The sequence below is a fragment of the Leptodactylus fuscus genome, chromosome 5 (genome assembly GCF_031893055.1).
Source record: "Leptodactylus fuscus isolate aLepFus1 chromosome 5, aLepFus1.hap2, whole genome shotgun sequence".
NCBI lineage: Eukaryota > Metazoa > Chordata > Amphibia > Anura > Leptodactylidae > Leptodactylus > Leptodactylus fuscus.
The window spans coordinates 97,801,168-97,825,169 of NC_134269.1; the positions used below are offsets into that span (position 1 = coordinate 97,801,168).

The following is a 24,002-nucleotide window of genomic DNA, read 5'->3' on the forward strand; positions in this document are numbered from 1 at the left end:
GGGGAAAAGGCAGCAAGGGAGGTGTAAAAAGTAAAATTGTATTTATACTTACCTGCATCTTTCTCTCCATTGAGCTGGCGATCTCCTCTACTACTTTGTAAGTATACAGCAGGGGTCTCAAACTCAACTCAGCATGTGGGCCGCAGAGCAAGATCCCAGCCAGTCGGCGGGCCAAACTGCGGCAAATTTAGCTCCACCCACTTTTATGTTGACTCCGCCCATTCATTTTTCATGTGCCCCCACACTGTATAATCCTCCTACAGTCACCCGTAAACTATATGTCCCCCCTCCATCTTTCCCCCAGTTACATATACACCCTTCATCTGCCCCCAGATTCATGTCCCCCCATCTCTGCCCTCAGATTCATGTCCCCCCATCTCTGCCCCAGATTCATGTCCCCCCATCTCTGCCCCCAGATTCATGTCCCCCCATCTCTGCCCCCAGATTCATGTCCCCCCATCTCTGCCCCCAGATTCATGTCCCCCCATCTCTGCCCCCAGATTCATGTCCCCCCATCTCTGCCCCCAGATTCATGTCCCCCCATCTCTGCCCCCAGATTCATGTCCCCCCCATCTCTTCCCCAGATTCATGTCCCCCCATCTCTGCCCCCAGATTCATGTCCCTCCATTTCTGCCCCCAGTTTCATGTCCCCCCCATCTCTGCCCCCAGATTCATGTCCCTCCATTTCTGCCCCCAGTTTCATGTCCCCCCATCTCTGCCCCCAGATTCATGTCCCTCCATTTCTGCCCCAGTGTCATGCCGTTCTCCCCCCTCCCTTCGTCTGCCCCCAGTGTCATGAGCCCCTTCATTCCACCTCAATGTTTAAAGAGGACCTTCCACCATTTTGCCCACAGGCAGTTCTATATACTGCCGGAAAGCTGACAGTGCGCTGAGTTCAGCGCACTGTCGGCTTTCCCGATGTGAGCCCAGTGTGAAGAGCTTACGGTCCGGTACCGTAGCTCTTCTATGGTCAGAGGAGCGTCTCTGACACTCAGTCAGAGACGTCCTTCTTCACAGCACAGCCAATCGCGCTGTGCTGTGAGAGCCGGGAGGAACGCCCCCTCCCTCCCTGATAATGCTCGTCTATGGACGAGTACTGCGAGCAGAGGGAGGGGGCGTTCCTCCCGGCTCTCTCAGCACAGCGCGATTGGCTGTGCTGTGAAGAAGGACTTCTCTGACTGAGTGTCAGAGACGCTCTTCTGACCATAGAAGAGCTACGGTACCGGACCGTAAGCTCTTCACACTGGGCTCACATCGGGAAAGCTGACAGTGTGCTGAACTCAGCGCACTGTCAGCTTTCCGGCAGTATATAAAACTGCCTGTGGGCAAAATGGTGAAACGTCCGGATTCAACTTGGATCCGGCGTCCCTAGGCTTGTGCGGGCCGCACAAAATTGTTCGGGGGGCCGCGAGTTTGAGACCCCTGGTATACAGAGTAGCTGCAGTGGTGACGCCAATTGGCTGCAGAGATCCTATTGCTGTGATATCACCACTGCAACCACTCTGCATACAAACAGAGCAGCAGAGGAGAATGACGGATTAGTGTAAGAATGGACAGGAGGATGCAGTTAAGTATAAATGCAGTGTTATCTTTTACACCTCCCCTGCTGTGTGAATACATTTTTTTTGTATGTCAGACAACCCCTTTAATAATACCTCATAATACCCCCTTATATAATAGATGCCGCTTTAAATTGTTACTGCCACTTGATGTTCCTCTTATATTAATAAGGCCCCCTTAAATAATTATTGATCCCTGTATTAATGAAACTAATATAATAATATCTCACAAAGTTTTGAAAAAAATAATAAGCTTTACATTCACCTACCTCTGACCCCCTGATGCAAGAAGCTGGAGCCGCAGCAATTATCACTTTTTCTTCTTCTATTCTATAGGCTTCAAGCTGTTTCAGGACTGCAGCCTACAAGGCACCATGATCACAACACATCTGTGTCCTGGCACACTGATGTAATCTTGTCAGTCTGTACTGCAGCGTAGGTGTGTTGTAGTTATTGCTCTTTGTAGGTGGCAGGCCTGAGTTTGTCTGTAGTTCCAAGTTAAGAATGGTAGAGCAGAAGGCCAGCAACTTCCTCCTCTACCATTTATTTCAACTGTATCAGCATCCTACAGATGCAAAGCACACATGCAATAACTGGTTACGTCTAACATCTTAAAGGGGTTGTCCCATCACAAGGACCCTATCTATACTGCTTGTTAATGTGAATGTAAGACTTTTCCTAAATACATTGCTTCAGCAAAACTGCTTTGTTTGTCCACTATCTTACTTTATTCACTTCATTGTTGACGCATCCCTTGACTTATCTGGTCAAAAGTCAAGTGATGTATCTGCTGCTCTCAGGGGGAGGGAAGAGGGGCTAAGTGCACGGAAGCGAGCCTGGAGTTTACACTTTGGGGGGGGGGGGGGGAAGGGGCTGCCAATACAGACCCGGCATCCGCTGTAATAGAGAGGCGGATGCTGGGGAGGGTTAGACGCCAGCACAGGTGCCTGCAACATCGCTACGCTCCTGCCCTGCATGAAGCCAGCAGCGGCAGGAGCGATGCTGCTATTCCGGAGGGGAGGGGGGCGGAGGAGGGAGGGCGTCTAACACTCCCCGGCATCCGCCTCTCTATTACAGCGGATGCCGGGTCTAAGTTGCATTATGAAGGCTGTACGTCCGATGCCTAGCTGCATCAGGAGTGCACACGCAGGGCCAGCGGCATAGAAGCGGCGTCTTCTCGCCACTGGCTTTGCATATGTAACCCCGCCCACCAATGACGCAACAAAGCTGGAAGAAAGAAGAATTTACAGCATCGAAGACTGGTGAGAATGCGACATGGGAATACCCCTTTAAGTTCTACCTTCTACTTGTTTAGAATTTTTTTGTAAAATCTTTTGCTCATTATATTTTTCTATTCTAGGATCTGACAAAAACAAAAATGTTCCCAGTTCCTCTCATCCATGACTGTGGATGCCATATCCACATATAAAATATTTGCAGCATATTCTTATATATTAAATTGAGCTATTGTGCAGGTCACTGTTTTCTATGGGTATCCTAATGGTGTATATACACATCTTAGTTTTGTCATGATTTATGAAGATTGCAGCAAGAAATGTACAGTAATTTATACTAAATCATGTGCACCAACGCATATTTTCCTACAACTTTAAAAAGTCACATTAAACATCATGTGGTATGTTAATCTGCTGTCCATCGATAACAGATACACCACAATTATTAACACCCCTTCGTAACTATGGTACATCTTGGGCAGCCTGTGAAATCTATGACAGCTAGTAGTTGGTGCCTAGTTCAGATATGATCTATACTGCTGTTTAGGCTTCACCACCTCTGTTTAGACTAATGTCATACCTCCCAATCTGCAGGACAGTCCAGGATTGTGGGTCGTGTCCAGCAGTCCAGGTTGGCAAGAGGTATGTCCCGGATTTAACTCATCTGCGTCTGGAGGACGCAGATGAGTTGACTTCAATAGAGAATGAAGCAGGAGTGGTCCGCAGACAGATCCTGCTTCATTGCTATGCTCTCCGTGCACTCCGACCCCGAATTGCTGTAAGCGCGAGGAAAGTGAACCCTCCTTCTGGCCTTGAGCTCATGGCCCGTATGAAAGATGTGGAGTCTGGAGTTTTGGACGGCTAGTATTAATAACATCCTGGATGCCTTCAACTCCATCTGGTCCCTCTGGGATACGCACTGTGCTCTACGCGGCTTCTGAACCTGGTCCCTCCCTTGTCTTGGTTCTTTTTTCTTTTAATGTCTTGTTGGGTCGTTTGTCGACCCTCCATAATCTCTGTTCCTGTTTGAAATGTACCATTTCTACTTTTGTCTGTTTAAATTACATTTTGTTATGAAAAAAATGTAAATAAAAATTACAGTTTAAAAAAACAAACAAAAAAACTGGTGGGAGATGACGTAGGTATTAAGCTGATGTCCCTCTTTCTGTTCTTTGAAAGTTGAGAGGTATGTAATGTTACCCTGAGCACAAACTGCCCCCCCCCCCAAAAAAAAAAAAAAAAGTTGTTAACATATGATTGTGGGTGCCTTCACTCCTAGGACACCCATGATGAGAATAAAGGGGAGAGCTGCACCACTTTCATACACGTTAGATGTTTTCTGTTCTTCCTCAGTAGTACAGATGAGAAAACCTTCCTAATGACATGTGGATCCTTTATCCTATGTACTGGTCAGTGTACTGGTCAGTGCTGTGTATACTCCCAGTAAAGGAATGCACTGGATCTAGGCAGTTACACTGGAGTCCTGGGATGTACATGACATAGAACACTCAGCATCCAGCACACATCACTATCACACTGTCCAGCTACTTCCCAAAATCTTTCCAGTGCAGCGGCCTCTGACATTTGACAGAACATGTATCATCTGTGATGTCACATCTTAGCTCCTCCCAATAACACTCTCCTCTCTGTCACCCAAGCCCCAGCTTCCACATGACAGCGCCCAAAACTGCAGATGACGCCCCTCACTCGTCGTCGAGCCGCCTACATCTCGGTGGCCACGCCCACTTCCGCAGACTTGACGACGAATTGCAGAAGCTTTCACTGGAGACGTCACGTGATATGCCCTCCCCCTGACCTCTGCTCCGCCCCGCCCCATGACGTGTTCCTGCAGACCCCACCCGTTCGTGCTGGATTCGTGCATGCGCAATACCGGGCCGGGGTGGCAGGAAAGATGGCGGCGGCGGCGGCGGCAGCGGGAGGAGTTCGGGGTTGAGAGAGCGGCCCGGGGAACGGGGACATGGCGAGATTGGCAGATTATTTCCTGCTGGTGGGATATGACCTTAACAAAAGAGGTGAGAATGGGCGGGACTGGGAGGGGAACAGGGGCTCATAAGTGACTGGGAATGTGTGCACACCCGGGCTTGAGTGAGGTACCTCGGTGATGGGGGAGGATGAAAGCTGCAGGGGGTGTGCAGGGGCTGCTGAGGAGAGTGGGGACTGAAAGTGAAAGTGTGCCCGCTGCTGTGAGGGTTAATGCAGCCGAGCTGTGACAATACACGGTGCCCAGTCACTGCCATGTAATGTATGGCCAGTGTGTGCTGCTATATATAGTCCTCCAGGGGTATATTTATACGACAAAGGTGCCATATGTTTCCTAGCCACTAACTGCATGAGAGCAGTGTCATGTAGACCTGTATGGCACCTGTCAGCTCCTTCCTTATGTACAGGTGTCCTGGAAGCTGTGGCCATGCTCAGGATGGATTTGTACTTGTTTACGTTCCCCACCCTGATATCCTCTATTGCCTGTAACCTGATCCCTCAGCCCTGGGTATCCTAATGAGAAATAAATGTATTATAGAACACTCCACACAGCTTTCCAATCACCGCTGCACTAAAGTCTTCTCTTCTGTACAAATGAGACTCTGATCTGAGTCCACCTTGAAGTATGAGCCTTCTTATCAGTCAGTGATCATAAGAAATCTTCAGTCATTTTGCATTGGGTTTCTGTCAGTTGTTTAAAGATGTATTCTTTTATTTTTTTTACCAACTGGGTAGCTCTTGAAAGCATGATCATGCCGGGGAGGGGGCTGGTACTGATGGTAGTTGTACATTTCAGTTTAATGTGCTGATTTCTCAGGAATGGTCAAGAGTTTGGTCAGGAATGTAAAAGGACAAAAGTAGGCAATGTGGAAGAGGGGAAAAAATGTCACCTGGTAAATTTCAATCCCACAATGGCAGGAATGGGTATAGTCCTTATACATGCCTGATTGTTTTGTTGAACCATGAGATAAGCAGCTGTCAGAATTGTCTGGCAGCAGCTTCTCTCCATTGAAATAAACTTGCACTCAGCAGAGCCATGGTTGGATGTGCATTAGGAGCTCATTGGAGGTAGCTGTTGTTCCAGAGCACTTAGGTATGAATAAAGCTGGTTGCCTATGACCGTGTGATAACCGGTTGCCGTTAATGAACGGTACGTGGGACACACAGGTGTCAACCACGCACTGGCCATGCTTCTGCGACCCCTTACAATCAATGAAGAGAACCCACGTAAGCTGAGCTGCAAAATCGAACAGGAATAAGACCAGTTCTATATGTTGAGCCCCAGACTGTCTGTTGGTCTGCACACGAGATTGTGTAATTCACGGTCATGTGTACGGGCCCATAGAAATGAATGGGTCAGTGTGCTATCTGTAAAAAACCTGAATAGCACACAGACCATTCATATGATCATCTGCAAGGGGCTTACCCTAAGTGTTGAAGAAAAGTATAACTTGCAGTGACAAGAACCCTGCTGAAGTAAATTTTCTTTACAGCAGACAGGTTATACCAGCACATTATATGCATAAAAAGATATATTCATTTATGTAATTATTATTGTATACAGGCTAATTCCCAAGCTGTAGAATATTCCTGCATTTGTAGCTTTTAGCAGCTTATCAAAACTTACTGTCACCACTAAGATGATGAGAGAAAATCTTTACAACTGCAACAATGCTTTAGTTTTAATTGTCTACAAATCTATATATGGTTGTTTGTGGGAAAACTCCTATAATATTTAAGTAGTAGGGTACAGATGGAGCGTGATCACAAAGAAATAGCTACTGCAATGTGCATGAAACTTATATAGATCTCATCTACATACTCCGACTAACCCCCCAACATAAAGTGACCTTGTAGCCCAGGGGTAGGGAACGTACGGCTCTCCAGCTGTTGCAAAACTACAACTCCCAGCATGCATACTGGCTCTGCTGTTCTGGGAACTCCCATGGAAGTGAATGGAGCATGCTGGGAGTTGTAGTTTCACAGCAGCTGGAGAGCCAAAGGTTCCCTACCCCTGTTGTAGCCTGTCAGTTATTGCAGTGCAAAGTTTAAAAGCTACAATTGTTGTTTGATGAGGCGACTTCCCAAAAAAATGTCTCATTGAGATGCAATAAGCTGCCTGACCACTACACAGTGTACAGAGTCATCTGTTCCTGGTTCTGTGCACTGTATGAAACAGGGATCAGATGTAGTCCCAAACAGCCAACGTGTGCAGGAGTTGTCTGTTTGCATCCTCCCACTGCACAAGCACTTCCAGCCTGTCCTTAGGCTACGCCATACAGAATAATTCCCGGATAACTCCTTTAAAGGTTACCTGAGTTTTCATGAAAAATTGAAATATATTCAGTGTCATGGTGGCAGCCTGTTCTATGGCTGTAAGCTTTTACACTTGATGTCCTACCAGTGTTTCTGCTGCTGATGGCCCCATTTTGTCTGTAACGCATATTGCATTTTACAATGAGGTTGTGGGTGTGTATAATAAGGAGGGGTCTGCCCCTCCCCCTCTACATTATAACTAGTTTGGTTTGTTTCCATGTAATTCTGCCAGTAGTAACTGTACAAAAGCAAATATCTGAGAAAAGTCCAAGTGATAACATAGGATATACAGGAACACTAAATTGCAAATACTGAGTAGATATTTTGTAGAATCTACCAAGCAGGCATGACACATCTGTATATGTCACCCACATATGCAGACATGACACATATGTAACCACGCAAGTAGCCAGAAGTAGATTAAAGTTCATAGAAGGCTTTTCTTATATTGTAAGCTGTGAGATGCTGTAGAATGTTCAGTTTCAGCAGTTAGACATCCTGTCAGGAGTCTGTAATGAGAACCGGTCCCTCCCATCTGCATTCACTATGTGAAGAGAGAAGACCCCTCCCCATTCCACTTGCTCCAATCAGTCTTGCATCCATGGGGGTGAATCTATCCTAGCAACAGAGAGGGAACTGTCAATTAGCTAGCATGGAGACACCTAGCAACACTTTTAACCCTGTAGCAACGCGACATACCTGTACGTCATGGTGTTGCTAAGGTCATATGGAGAGGGCTCAACAGCTGAGCCCTCTCCATACATGGTGGTGGGTACAGTGCCTCCACTGATCGCGGCTGTCAATCCTTTAGATGTCTCAGTCAACTGTGGTTGAGGTACCTAAATAGCATTGGCACAGGAGGAGCTGTAGCTGCGGCAGTACTTCCAAGTTTCGGCTCTGTATTACAATTCTCAGAAAATACTCAGACCCCGGTGGCTTAGCCCCACAGATGCCATGATCATTAACAATTAGGGCAACTTCAAGGTCTCCCCCTGCCCCTCGGATCTCCCGCAATGAGATTGTTAGGTGTGAGGGGTTGCATGGCAGCCAAGAGGCTGAGCAAGTGCCTCTTGACTGCGTTTCCCTATTGCGCTTACCCTATGTGTGATGTAGTGTAATACAGTGTACTGCAGTTCACATTGCACTGGGGATCAGCAAATCCTAGGTTCAAGTTCTCTTGTGAGAGAGGGGGGAAAAAAAGTACAAATATACCCACCTTTTAATTTAACAAAGACATAATGCAAATAAAATAAATGTTAAGTATCACTATGTGTGTATAAACCAAGTGGATCCGAAGAACGTGAGCCCAGGATCAGGTGTGAACCTAACGTGAATGCCATAGGAACAAAATGCAAAAAATAATAAAATTGTGGGCTTTTTTTTTTCACATGCCCTAAAAACATTAATAAAAGCTAATCAAAACATATATACCCCAAAATAATGCAAAAAAAAAAGTGCGCGCAAAACTCACTTAGCAATGTTGACAGACTAATTTAAAAGTTATGAATTTTGGAAGGCAGGGAAGGAAAATATGAAAAAAGTTGTGGAGCATTAATGTTCAAACTACCCTCCGTCTTCCAGAGGGTAAGCAGTCCAGAGTTTTTTTTTTTTGCTGTGGTGTCTTGCAGAGGAGCACGTTACAGAATTCTCTGATAGAAATTCGGCAGCGTGTTCGTACCCAGTGTTAGGGTGTATTTCAGGTTTTATGTAAATAGTCATTGATCATTACATTATATAATGAAGTGTTATGTAACACTTTAATATTAGCATTTTATATACTGGTCTCAAAATATAATAAGACACGCCTTTTAAAGCATATCTACACTTTCTGACAGTCAGAATTTGTGTAAAATTTGTCATTAACAAATTTTGTATCATTTCTGTGAAATCTTGTATTTTTTCACTCTTTCCTTTGCTTCTGTATTGAGGCTGTTTCTGCTTCCCACTGAATGTTACTGTGTAGAGGAGTACGGGGCTGTGTAAGATCTAGAGAAAATGAGGCGAAGGCACTTCAAACAGTCATATCTTGGACATTATAAAATATACAAATATGCTTTTTTGTGTGAAAGAGGTGATTCTCTTCTTTCATGTCTCACTAAGGTTTCAGTGCTGTCTAAATTATTTCAGATATCACTGGTTAAAAACACAGTCAAGATTGGGATTTTCAGATCATGCATATTATAAAGCTGCATATAAATATCTTAGTCCTGATGCCTGGTTCACATCTCCGTTCGTTATTCCCTTCCGGGAGTCCAACTTGGGGACCCCCCCAAATGGAATACCGAACGCATTAATAAGCAGTTAGCTAAGAAACCACATGGACCCCATAGACTATAATGGTGTCCATGTGTTTTCCGCACGGTGTGCGCATGAGTCATGCGGAGAGAAAAGTACTTCAAGCTCTATGGAGTACTATACAATATGGTGTCCGTGTGATTTCTTAGCTAACTGCTTTTTAATGCGTTCAGTATTCCGTTAAGGGGGTCCCCAAGCAGAATCCCCGAACGGAGTACCGAACACAGATGTGAACCGGGCCTGACTGTGTTTTCAACCAGTGATATCTCTGGAATTAATTTAGATAGCACTGCAACCCTAGTATCACATGAAAGGAGACAATTTAATAAAAGCATTTTGTATGTTTTATAATGTTCGAGATATATCTATTTGACGTGACCCCCCCCCCCATTTGCTCTACATGTTATACAGCTATACTCCTATACACAGTAATATTCAGTGAGAGGCAGAAACAGCTTCAATACACGAAGGGAAAGAGTACAAAAATGTAGGATTTCACAGAAAGGATGCAGAATTTGTTAATAAAGTATATTACAAAATGTATTCAATGACACAAATACTGCCAGAATATCAAAAGTTGTTGGAAAGTTTAGTTAAACTTTAATAAATCTTGTACATTTTAGAATGCTAAAATCAGTAAAATGCCTGACTATGGCTGCTATTTCTATATGGTTTGCTACCACATGTCATTGTAGGTAATATTTGTCACCCTGTGTAGTTTGTTATACCAAGCATCAACAACCTTCAGCACTCCAGCTGCTATGAAACTACAACTCCCAGCATGCTCTATGGGTAGCTTCAAGTAGACAGTCTGGGACTTGTAGTTACACAACAGCTGGAGCACCGAGGGTGGCTATCGGCTGGGAGACATACAAGTTGTTGAACTGCTAAAGGTCTGTAATATTGGAGGCATATCTTGGTTTGAATATCTACATGCAGTTTTTGCTGTTTTTTTTGGTGGAAATATTTCTATGGTTTTATAACCAAAGCCAGCAGTTGATTGAACAGGAAGGAGACGTGGTCTCTTTATATTTCCCATTTCTTTCAGATCCATTCTTGCCTTTGGTTCAAAGAATCAAAGAAAAATCAGCAGCAAAACAGCTACAAATACTCCATGTGTATCTCCAACTTTAATGTCTGATCCTGCCTCTTTAGATCAGATTAAAGTCTTTGTCAAATGGTGAGTCAAAAGCCACTACATGTGAATTCGCAAAAAATCTAAGTAGTTATGGCATTCAGCCGATTATATTATTGATCTAGCACCCTCGATGGGAGAGCGGTTACGTGGCCTCCATTTAAATAAATAGGTGACAATGTCAGGCATAACAGTTAGTTTCGCCAAAGGAATATTCAAGTGTTGTACCTTAAAGGGGTTGACTCATGCAGTGTCCAATTATTGCACTTTGATATCCTAGAGGGAGATCCCTAGTTGTGACTTCCCTTACTTAGCCAGAGTGGAGATATGGTGTGTGAGGAGCAGGTCCCATGCAGGTAGGCTCCGCCTGACCATGTATCACATAGTCTCTTATTTCAGTATTGGTATCATGTAATGCTACATTTTCACTGCAATGCCGACAACTTTATCTTCCGTTAAAAAGTAAACAAAGTGACAGACGATAGCCTCTAACATGTCGTTTACATTAGTGTCAATGGGAACGGACACAGAATCAGTCTATGACCATTCTCTTCAACAGTTTAATGCCCATTGCTTTCATCCTATGATGGTAGACTGCAATGGACATTAACAAAGGTAGTGTGAACCCAGCCTTAGATGGAGAAAGTAGCTAAGCTGCCACATTTTCATGTGATCAACCAAATAGGGGATATATCCCATATGGAACAATGGGGACTATAATAAAACATTACCTATGAAACAAATAAACTAAATAGATCTATTAATATCTACTAGAGATGAGCGAGTACTATTCGAAATTCCCATAGGAATGAATGGACGCAGCCAGGGCCGGCGTCCTGCCGCTTAACCCCCTGCGCGCCAGCCACTCCAATTCATTCCTATGGGAGTGTGCTATTCGAAACTACCGTTTCGAATAGTACTCGCTCATCTCTAATAGATGATCCGAACAGCACGCTCCCATAGAAATGAATGGAAGCACCTGTGACGCCGGCCGGCCGCCGGCAAAGTCAGCGTCACAGGTGCTTCCATTTATTTCTATGGGAGTGTGCTGTTCGGATCGGCTGATCCGAACAGTGTTCGCTCATCTCTACAATATCTACATATCAACAGTGGTAGTTGTAGTTATAACCCTGTATCTATAGGGATAAATTCAGGAAAAATACTACTCTGGGTTCAAAGTAAAATAATTATTTTCATTACATTAATTATACAAGTTTTGACATTCTACATATTTACTTTCATAGGAATCCAATCACTTTTTTTTTTTTTTTTTTTTTAAAGAATTGTAGGAGCTTTACTCCCATTGTCTGACCATGGCTGTCAGCCATTTATGAAGGAGTTGGATTGGGGAAAAATAGTGGTTTGGCCTGGTGAACACTCACCTGGGACCCGGATACCAAGCATCATAATCTTCTATAATATGGGCTGCTCCTCCCCTAGAACCCCGTACTATAATCATGTTTCTGTATGGGACAGTCCTCTCCCAGGGAGGAAGTTACTCCTAGCATCATTGTATACGACTGGCCTGTTCAGTCTAGGAAATAAGCCTGTGTAAAATGGACTTTGTTTTCTCTTCATTAGGTGTAAGGATATGATTTCTGAGTAGGCTTTATTTTACCAGAGACTGGAATTATACATTTTGTTTGATGAAAATGAACAAATTGAGGATGTTTGCGTGGTAATGAAGCAGATGGTATTCTGAGCAATATGTCTGGTGAGAGTTTGGGCACATCATTAGACCTGTAAACCCACAGGATCTTTAGCTATTAAGAAACCATTTGCCATACCATTGATCTTTCACTTCCCCTCTGCTACTTTATGAGTAGAAATGACTTGCTACCTCTATATTTTTTTTTACTGTAATTTAATGTAACTTGAATAGTTTTAGCTGCAGTCGTTGTAGATAATGGCAGAATGGTGTTCCTAAGGATGAAATACATTTTTAATTAAGCATAAGGCTTTTATGGGAACAGCTCCATAATATTATATTCTGTGGAACGTGGCAGGTCCATATGGATCCGACACAGAAAAGCTCTATATCAAATTAGAGGCATAAGGAGGTACAATATGGTAACATAGTATTTTATATGTGTAATACTGTACTGGCTGGTGGTTACTGAAGGAAATTTTTTATGGTAAAAAAAAATATATGTGCATCATGTTTTTGAAAAAAAAAATTCTTGGACACAGGATTTTGTGTCCATGCAAAAAAAATGGTTTCACGGTGGGCAGGCTTCATATGGACACCGGCAGTTTGCTTTAAAAACCCATCGAAACAAATGGGTTTTTGAATTGACTATTCGATGGGAGCACTAAGGCCAGACGGCGGTGCAAGTGTGAACGCCCCCTAAGGGTCCATTCACACGGAGTATTTTGGCGCTGATTCTGGTGCAGTATGCCATTCACATACCTTTTTTTTTTTTTTTTTTTTTTATAGCCTAATCGAAGTCATTCTTGGATTTGGCTAAAAAAAAAAAAAAACGCAGCAAAATCTACAACAACAACAAAAATCTGTTTCCGCAATGTGGGGCCCCAGCCTGAAAATTCCCCTTAAAAATGTAAGGAGGAGTATTTTTACTTTTCTGGAAAAATTGTAGTTTGACCTGATTTCAGACATGGGTAACATTCATATGTGTATTTTGTTGTGATGTATACTTATCTACTTTTTCTGGAGACTGCAGTCCGTACTAGCTGCATTAATCTTTGCAGTCTTTTCTTCTTATGAGAAAGGCTGCAGTGTTCATAAGTCGATTAAACCCACCACCCATTGCCCATTTAGATTAATACCCTCTTGTGCACAGCCCATACTAAGATCCACCAATAACAGCTACAGTACTTGCAATGCTGGTATAGTACTGGCTTCTCTACACATTTTGGTTTTCTGTGCTCAGTAGCACCCGGCCACATGACATGCAAGATGCTGCAGTGAGCTACCATTCAAGTAGATAGATGATGAAAACACAATTTTATTTAAAAGAACAAAACAAACGCATTTAAAGTGACCCTGTCATCAGAAGTAAGCATATTACCCCTGCAGATACATAGATTAGGGGCACCTGAATCAAATAGTATTTTATCCTTGTGAATTGGCGTTGTTGTTTCTTTGGAGAGGTAAGTGAAAACATGCTTGTTGCTTCAAAGAACTCATTTGCATATTGGCAAAAACGTCTGTCTTGATAGTGGAGGAGCCAATTCAAGAGGGGAGAACATGCGTGCTGGTATGAAAATATGAAATAAAGCAACCTAGTAATATACTATTGTTTTCTAAATTGCATGACTTGCCTATGCCAGCTATTCTCCCCTTCTTCTAGAAGTATCAAGGCAGAGGTTTTCTTGCAAACAGTGGTGTGTGAACATGCTCATGTAGCAGTAACTACAAGAGGGCGGCAAACGATTCCAGCCAGCCCCCTTCTCTGCCTCTGAATCGTATATATGTATATATATTTGTAGACAAGCACATAGCACTAGTCATATACCTTCTGCCCCCCAAGGATACTCCACTTGGCACCATTCATGTGTCCTTGGCCTTTTTTTTTTTTGCAGCCCCTAACTAGCACCTATCTTCTGCTCCCGACCTCTGCTGTCACAGGTTCAGGCTTCATGCACACATGTGAGGTCCATGAGAAATGGAATGGACAGCACTCAGGTGGCAACCGTGTGAGGTTTGTTTTTTTACAGACTCATACAATTGAATATATGAAACTGGACAAGAATAAAACCTGTTCTGTACTTTGCAACCCAGGATCATGGCCCTCACATGGACCCATGAAAAACACTGCTGTATACAAACCTGTGCACACTATCCATAACTACAAATCCATAATTATTCATGGTATGCAGAAAATGACTATGGCTGTGTGCATGGAGCCCAAGGCACGCTGTATGTTGTGATGGATACAGTTATGCTTCATTTTACTTTAGAACACTGTGCTGTGTAGATGGAGGCACACAGGCCTGGTTTTATCTCTATTTATAAATCGGGTGAGTCCTTAGGTGTGTAAGTATGATGTAACTGAGTAAGTACAGGTGTCTTTTGTCCCTATACGATACAATTTTTTTTACTCCTTGGAATTTTTCTCTTTTCTACTGGCAGGCATTGTTGCATATTTGACAATGCAACCACATTGGTTAGATTGTGATAAGCTGCCAAGCACCATTTTATAATCTTTAGACCTGGCCATTGAGATATTTGCATGCTTAGTGCACAGAGCAGTTGTCCTGTGTTTCTTAAATACAGAGTTGTTGCCACCTAATTGACACATCTGCATCACCACATCCTTGTGCTTGCCACTCACTGAACAATTGTAGGGCTGTGGTTGTGTATTGATGTGTTCCACCCGTACTTCTGCTTCTGACTACTAGCACAAGGAATGAATCATCCATTGCTGAATATTTTATATTATTCTTAATGATGGGTTAATACAAAGTACCACTAGGAGACTGGCAGGGGATTTTGTCTCTCCCTGTCAGAGTTAAGCTTGAAATAGCGTCTGACTATGGCAGTGTTATTATCCAGTCACTTTTTTTTATTGGTGGAAATGTTGTGAGAATACAGCAGCTGCGGCATTCACACTCATTGCAGTTGTGCTGTCAGCCTGTCAAAATGAGTTAACATGCAGGTAGCTTTACCCAGGGTTGGAGAAGTTCTTTCAGAGGTTTTGTACTCAGTATCTAATGATGTGCTTTTCAGGGACCTGTCTTTTCTTATGGTAGCTGATTTAACACAAGTCTGTTTTATTTATTTTATTATTTTTTCTAAAGAAAAATATTATATGGCTGTGACAAAGTATATAAAAAGAAAATGTTTTAGAAAACATATTGGTCAGTATTTATCCATATTGTGAGATTACTTGGGTTTCTATAGACTTAATTGGACAGTGGCCAAACATTCAGTGTTAGGGGCTTCTGTTGTCTGCTCCTGATGTACCGATTCCCCTGTATTTATGGTGAAAAACCTGTACAATAAAAATCAAATAGCTGGCATTAATTTAAACGTGCAGTATATCAATAAATAATATATAATATGTAGTAAATGGTAGATTAGTTCCATAGTACTGCTGTTTCCAAACTCGCACCGCTTCCTCTGCCTCCTGCTTGAAGGAGAATGGAGCAGTGTCAAGCTGCATTATAGAAATACACTGGAGATTCTGCACACAGATGGTAAAGACAAGGCTGTGTGCCATTGTAGGGACTGTTACATCAGTGCTCTCCTGGTCTCTCAGGCAAGATAGAAAGGAACATACAGAGGTTAGAGCTGGATAAGGAGAGAGGCAGGTTTTAGAGCTGCAAGGAAAGGGTTAAAAGGTGATGTAATCCTGTGGTTCAGTGGAAGGCCTACAGACGGAAGAAAGTGACATACCTGTAGTCTCTATTCAGAAATGCACGTGTCGTATGTGTATGATAGTCATTGTGCAGTCCTAGACTTGGATTGCACATGAACCCAAGTGTATTTAACCCATTTTCACATGGACACCTGGTCAATGTGAAGAAAGAGACAAAAAGAGGTAGAGCATGTCCTATTCTGGACTGTTTTCCCAGATCAGAATAGAATATTTCAAGGTGTTGTTCAAAATTCCTCAAACTGCCATTTGGCTATTTAGATTTTTTTTTTTCTCTGCTACGCTGTTCACCGTATTGGATTAATATTTTACTGGTTAAATAGTTTAGGATTTGAGCACAGGGATCCCTAAAGTCTTTGTTTACTTTTGTTTTTATATGCAATCTAGGGAAGGGGTCATTTTAATACTTTTAAAAACTTTTTTTTTTCTTCTTCTTTTACTTAGTGGGTCTGATTGCTCATTCTATTCACTACAATACTAGTGAATAGCAAAATCCATTCATTTCTATTACACGCTACCTTTGTAATGGCAACAGACTCCCAGGTGACATGGCATCTGGGCAAAGATGACGGCGTCTATGGTGCCTGCACACTTTAGATGCCACGGTCGCGTTTAATCGTGGCATCTAAAGTGTTAACAGCTGTGATCGGTGTCGGCACCGATTGCAACTGTTAGCGGCATTTGCTGGCTGTATTATACAGCCAGCATTCACATGTATGGAGAGAGCTCAGCTCCTGAGCACTCTCCATACCACCCCATGCATGTCCTTGGTTAAGGTGTTAAAGGAGTTTCCAGGAATTGTACAAATCACAGAGGCCAGGCAAGGTGAAACATAAAATTATACACTCCAGTCCCCATCACCCTGGTATCTGCCATCGCTGGCCCATTGACATGTGAGTGATATCACCAGGTCCTTTCCAGACATCACTACTGAGACCAAACACTGCGGTGCAGGTTTCCTGTCAGAATACACTTCACATGTTTTGGATTAGTTGCATATGAAATTGTGTATTTAAATCTCTTTTGGGGTAATGGAAAGATAATAAAAAAACAAACCAAAAACCTGTACCAATCTGCAAGATGATAAACATGCTGTAGATTTCAGATTCAGAACCTCATGATAAAATCTGCAGGTCAAAAATCCATAGTATAATGTGTGAATTTGGCCTAAGGCTACATGCTATTGTCAGGAGTTCCATGATAAAAACCGCAAGTTGTAGATTTAATATAGATTTCACGCTATACATATAAAAACCCACAAAACAGGTCAGTTTCTGTTTGTAAAATTTCTGAAACTCTCATCTACTAAGCTGGGACTGTATAAACTGCCAATTTCTTTAGATATGTATAACCTTCATTACACAGTCACGTTGCATATATATATATATATATATATATATACATACATATACAAACACATATACATGGCCTTCATTACACAGTTATGTTGCATATATATATATGTGTGTGTGTATATATATATATATATATATATATATATATATATATATACACACACATATATATACACACACACACATGCCCTTCATTAGACAGCCACGTTGTGTGTGTATGTGTATGTATATATATGTATATGTGTATATATATATATATATATATATATACATACGGTATATGGCCTTCATTACACAGTCATGTTGCATATGAATATACATGCTCCTTCCCATGTTTGACCTGCCAGACCTGCCTATTTCAAACTGTCTCCAATGAATTGCTTTTGTTTTCTTCTAAAAATAATTGCAAAATTTACAGGGCCCCAGTGTGGCTATAGATTTTAGATGAAGGGCCTCAGTTTAATTTGAACCTATTTTTACATTCATGAATTTCCTGCTGAAGCCTTGAATGGAGGATGCCTCTTCTTCCTATCTCACAGCAAGGTCAGGAATTTCTGTGACATAGACCAATGAAGGGAGGATGTATACATAGCATGAATACTTTTTCTGGTGTGTATACAGTAATGTCTTAGTTATACTGATTTATTTACAGTAGCAGAGATTCCTTTTTGGAGCAGAAATATGCCCAGAATAAGGTTTGTTTCAATCTCATAACAATAAACCTGATTTTTAAAGGTATTGGCTCTGTATGTTTGTGAAGTTCGGTATTTTTTGTTTTGTTGTATTTCTTAGAGTTTGCTGCAGACTATTTTTTGTGTGTTTGTGTGGAACAAGAGTGTATACATATAGTATGGTTACAGCTGGTTCTTGTCAAGAAGATTTGGTAGCAAGTAATGTAACTATGTCTAGTGCTCTCTGTCCCTGTCACTACCTTTTTATTTTTCTACCACTCTTCCCGGTTTTTCTTGCTCCTTCTCTCCCTCTAATTTTTTTTTTTTTTTTGTAATGTTCTGCTAAGTTCACATTAGAATTGAGGTGTCCCTTGTTCTAGTCCATCAGAGAACAAGAAAAACAGTGGATACAAACGAAGCCCAATAAATCCCATAGACTACAGTCAAGTATCCTTTCAAAAAAAGTCAGACTTGCAGTATACTGTGGCAGAGACTCCAGTTCAGATGTGAATGTTGGTGTGTTCTTCTTTTTTGTTTTTACAGAATCTGAGGCCTTAATCAGAGCCACTTCTTGATTCATTACATATTTATTCTTAATAAGCATCAGAATGAAATCTACTGTATATATTTGAGTATAAGCCAAACACCCCCCCCCCTTCAATTTTACCACAAAAAACTGGGAAAACTTAGTGACTCGAGTATAGGCCAAGGGGGGGAAATGCTAGCAGTACCATACAGGCTAAAAGCCTGTGCTAGCAGTAACAGTCTATTACTACTAGCACAGGCTTTGGGCCTATATGGTACTGCTAGCACAGGCTTCGGGCCTATATGATATCCCAGACGTCTGGGGCATTATCATGCAGGCCCAAAGCCTGTGCTAGCAGTAACAGCCTGTTGCCATACAGGCCCAATCCTGTGATAGCAGTAAAAGGCTACGTGACGTCTGGGATTTTACCATATAGACCTGAAGCCTACTAGGAGTAACATCGGATCCCTCACCTTCACTGGGGCTCCGATTATTATACTCGGGTCTGACCCCCAAGTATAGTAATAGCGGCAGTGGGATCGCGGCCTGGGCTCGGGCCTACTCACTGCCGGCCTCTGCGGCCTATAGTATAAGGTGAAGTGGGGGGCGGCAGTGAGTAGACCCGAGGAGGTTGGTAAATAGCCCGCTACCTGCTGGGGATACTCCAGCAGGTAGTGGCCTATTATAAAAGAAACAAACAAACATAAAGTTCTTATACTTACCAACCTCCCCCTGCCGCCGCCACTTCCTCTTCTCCCGGCGGTACGCTGTGTCTTAGCGTAGGGGGTGTAATGGCGCCGCCTGCACTGAGACGCAGTAAGACGTCATCGACACACGCTGGGTGTGGGCCTGAGCTTACGTGGCCACGTCACCCGGCTGTAGGTGGGGGTGGGGGGGGGGGCGCGGAGACTGGAGCGTAGGCCTGCTGCTGACTGTGGGCGGCCGCTGGAGCAGCACTGCTGCTGATAGGTGGGTGGTGAAGCAACGCTATCTCCATGGCCTCCCCAAGATGTTTCCAAGGCAGAGAAGATGCTCTGGAAACATCTTGCGGTGGCCCTGGAGACAACGCTGCCTCACCACACACCTATCAGCAGTAGCGCTACTCCAGCGGCCTCCCACAGGTGTCTTGCCGTATAAGCCGAGGCAGGTTTTTTCAGCACAAAAACTGTGCTGAAAAACTTGGCTTATACTCGAGTATATACGGTAAATACCTTTAACATGGATCTGGAGCTATATAATAGGATATTTGCAGATAACCCCTTTTGTTTCTGTTGGAGATGGGTAGAACTGCTTACAGTCCTTAATCTGTTAGCATTGGAAAGGAAATTGCTGTGTTTCTGTAAGCTTCAATATTAACTCTTCAATGTTAAAATAACCACAAAGGAATGGAGGAAATGCTCTTCAGCCTCCACCCACACGTTTAAGATAGTTTGCATATGATCAAAATATACATGTTTTACTCATGTCGGCTCACTAGAAATTCAGCTTACTCACACTGTAAGGTATAACTGGTTATGGTCCTCAAGTAGTGAATATGCTGAAAACAGCCATGGTGTAGAATGAAGTGATGGTCAATATATTGAGCATGTATTTTCACAAGCTTTTAGGTTTTGAAAGTGAATTCAAATTTTTTTCCCCAAATTGTATTTAATGATATGGTGGGGCTGTATTCTTGTGACTATTATTTCAACCTACATTTCATCAGCAAGCAGTACATATAGGTGGAAGCTGTGGGCCAAATCCAGGAGAGCTTTTAGGGGCTATGGTTGTATGGAACATGATAAAACTAGGTTAAATATAATAACTTACAGGTTGAACAGAACAATGAACCTTCAAATGCATTATAAAAAATAAACAGGATATATAGTCACCCTTACTGTTTGACAGTCTGCAGCATTTTCTGCATATTCCTGAAATTAAATGTCTTGTAGAAACCCTGCAAAGAACAAATGGGGTTACTCTCCTGATGATCTGCTCCCTTGCTAAAGTTGACTGAGCTAACGGCGCTGAACAGTATTTTTTATCCAACTGCAGACAGGGCAGAGGAGGGAGTCTCCTGCTCCAACCAGTTGTCTTATAAGCTGGACACAGGATGGTGAGATGGATAGGCCGTCATTCATTGGAACAAATATAGGAGATCTCTCTCTATAGTTCTCAGTTTTAATTGTAATATGATGTGCAGTAATACTATAAAAGAGAGGAGATTGTGTTTTTTTCTTTTCTTTCTTTTTCATTTTCTTTCTTTTATTGTTCTTTCCCCCCCCCCCCATGCTATTTGCAATTATGCTACAAAGTTTCTGTACTTTTGATGTGGTGTGTGTATTACTCTGTAGGTAGCATTACAAACAATAGTCTGTGCGATACTACAAACTCTTATGGCGAGCAGACGCCTGATGGGAATAACAACACAGGATGTGTATACATTCTAATCGGGCAGATTTGTTTTTGTAAGACTTGGTGAATGTTGAAAACTGTCGGTTTGTGTGGTAAATAATTGTAGTCAATGTTTATACATGGTAAGGTAGATGAGCACAACCTGAGGCCAGCTATCTTTTGTTTTGTAATACTTTTGCCTTAGGGAGTTGAATCCCAACATAGCACCAATTTCGGTATTGCTGTGTTCCTTGTATATAATTAGGATGGGGGTACATACAGATGTTTTGTAGCATGGTTAGCAACTGTCATCCATAGGAATATATTTAGTCACTGGCTACTTTAATAAAAGTTTCATGCATCTTTAGTGTGTCAATGAGGAAAAAAAACTAGGCACAAATTAAATGGATATTTTGTCACATCTGGCCATACTCACTTTTACTGTTCTTGGACATTCAGATTATATACAAGTTGAGTGATGCGGGATGAAGGATGAGTGATCTTTTTGAGAAGATTGTTTTAAGGAAGATAAGCTAAAATTTTCAAACATGGCTGACTTATTTCCAGACTACGGTGATGTTTCACTGGCTGGTGAAAACTATCTTTTATTATTCATTTTCACCCAGTGAACATTTTATGCTTGAAATCGGCCATTTTCATCAACTTTAGTTTATTTATGGACTTTCCAGTGCTTTGGCAAGTGTTTCATCCACTTCACCATTTACTAGGCTCTACATTTTGTAGTGATGTGCCTTATGCTGCAGATCAAGTGAATGGATCTGATCTACAATACATCCCCTAAAGTAGGCCATCGATTTCAAAGTCCCGGAAAATTCAGACATGTATGAAGTGTGCATAAGCATTTTCAGCCTTCCGTATGAACAGCATGCATACAAAAATTGGAAACTTACAGTAACCTGTCAGATCCAAGTTTTCATTTTTCAGAGAAGTTCTGAAATAAAACCAATTAGCAGATGACACTTTTTATTTGCAGTATGAGGCACAGTATATTTAGAAACTCATCCCAGCCTTGTGGTATTTCAGGTATGTCTAATGTAAAAGATGAATGAGAAGAGTTATATAATGAAGTACATTAAGTTGCTGTATAATTATATATCTTTTAACTATAGGCAGTTACCAGCACTTAGAAGTCAATTACGTTGGTATTAGGCTGACTAGTTTAAGCTATTTACTGTGCGCCTCTCCTCAGTTTAATAAATGTAATGTGAAACATGTCATCTGTATATAAAATAGTTGGGTTACACTTTTTTGTCAATGGAGGAAAAGGTTAGAAATCATCTTTGAAGTAAAGTAAAGCTGGAATTTGTATAATAAAGCCTTAGGGCTCATGCGTACTGCCTTCATGTAGTGCGGTACAGGCCTTTATGCATTCCATGTGAACAGTAAGAAAAAAAATCCCACACAGATGTAAAATTCATACACATTTATTAGCATCTAATAAAAAACATACATGGACAAAGAGACAAAATACAAAAATATAGTGTAATTAGAAATGGGGTAAGACTTGGAGAGTCATAAATACCAGTAGTACCTAACTAAACGACTAAGTGATCATAAGACGGTGAAGATTACCAGGTATCATACATAACGCAAAAAACTCCTAATCAATACCAGGATGCAAATATAAATTACAGGAAGCACTGTATATAATATATACTGCTCAAAAAAATAAAGAGAACACTCAAATAACACATCATAGATCTGAATGAATGAAATATTCTCATTGGGGCGTGGCTAGGCGTGCACGCGAGCGGACGCCTGTGATCCGAGCTCCGCTTCAGGCTCCGACACTTCGCGGTGTAACTTGAGCAAAAATGGGCAAAACTCGCTCCCAGAGGCATCGGGAGACTCCACTTACCTCCGTGCATACGGAGAGCTCCATCCCGGACTTCTTCGCCCCCCGCGGCGAGCGGCGTGGGACCCTGGACTCTGCGGCCTGTAGTGCTGGCGGGCCGCCATCTTCTTCCTCCTCCTCCCTCCCTGCGCGCCAAGGCCTGGAACATGGCGGCGGCTCCCTCCTCGCTCCGGACCCACGGCTGTCGGCTCCTGCACGCCCTGATCCCTCGGCTGTCACGTCGGGACTCCTTCAGGTACAGCAGCATCATGCCTCTTCATCTAAGGGGAGTGCAGCCCTGGACGTGGCCATTTCCCCAACTGTCTCCCAGCAGGGAGCTGCATCCCTAGCAATGTCTCCATTACCCGCTCAGGGTGAGGTGGCTGCAGGCACCCCTGGGTCTCTCCTGCATACCCCCCCTCAATTGAGGCAGGTTACCCCCCCACATGCTGGCCCTCTGGACACTGCGGACTGGGGTGCTAGCCCCCCGCACAAAAAATCCTTCCTCCACACCCCACATCCTGCTCAACAGAGCCCTCAGTCACCCTCTGAGGATGCCTCCTCTGATGAAGATTTTTGGCCCCCTGAAACATGTAAGAGGCCCTCCCGCCCTACTCCTACCACTGCGGCCTTGCGGGCGGATGCCCCCTCTTTTGTCTCACATCTCCCCCCCCCTGATGAAGCCGCTCTTACTTTACAGAAACACCCTGAGCTGCAGGCTCTTCTAGCCCTAAGTAGGAGGGACATGGACAGTCTTGCTTCTGACCTTAAGCGTGCTTGGCGCCATGATCTGCGTGTTGTGAAATCTGACATTTCGGACCTGCAGTAGCGGGTACAGGCCCTAGAGGACTTTAAATCTACAACTGCCTCTTCTATTGATAGTCTGCAACAGGACTCTGATACTCATTCTTCCCAATTGCGCAACTTAATCTCCCATATGGATGACATTGAAAATCGTAATCGCCGCAATAATATACGTATACGCAGCCTCCCTGAGTCTGTTCAGCCTGCTGACCTGGCCGCTACGCTCACTGGATTATTTAATTCTCTTCTTGGGCGCCCGCTTGACTCTCACATTGAAATGGACCGTGCCCATCGGGCGCTACGCCCTCGCAGCTCTGATGACTCTAAACCCCGAGATGTGATATGCAGGATCCACTTCTATGCTGTCAAGGAGGAGATTATGCAGAAGGTCCGCAACAGCCGCACTGTGCCCTTTGAAGGCCACGATTTGTCTATTTTCCCGGATCTTTCTAGATTTACCCTTCGTCAACGCTCTGCCTTGAAGCCTCTTCTATCCATCCTACAGGAACGTAAGATACCGTACCGCTGGGGCTTCCCG

At 43.0% G+C, this 24,002-nt stretch overlaps 1 protein-coding gene across 6 annotated transcripts in view; it reads left to right on the forward strand.

Annotated features, from left to right (window-relative positions):
- Window positions 1-4,667: 4,667 nt before the first annotated feature.
- The window catches only part of SBF1 (SET binding factor 1), an 83,098-nt gene continuing 63,763 nt past the window's right edge, over window positions 4,668-24,002 (forward strand). For all 6 annotated transcript variants that reach the window (XM_075273798.1, XM_075273800.1, XM_075273803.1 and 3 more), the window contains exon 1: window positions 4,668-4,827. In XM_075273798.1, coding sequence (XP_075129899.1) covers window positions 4,773-4,827 — 55 coding nt within the window. In that variant the 5' untranslated portion in view covers window positions 4,668-4,772. The remainder of the gene's footprint in view (window positions 4,828-24,002) is intronic.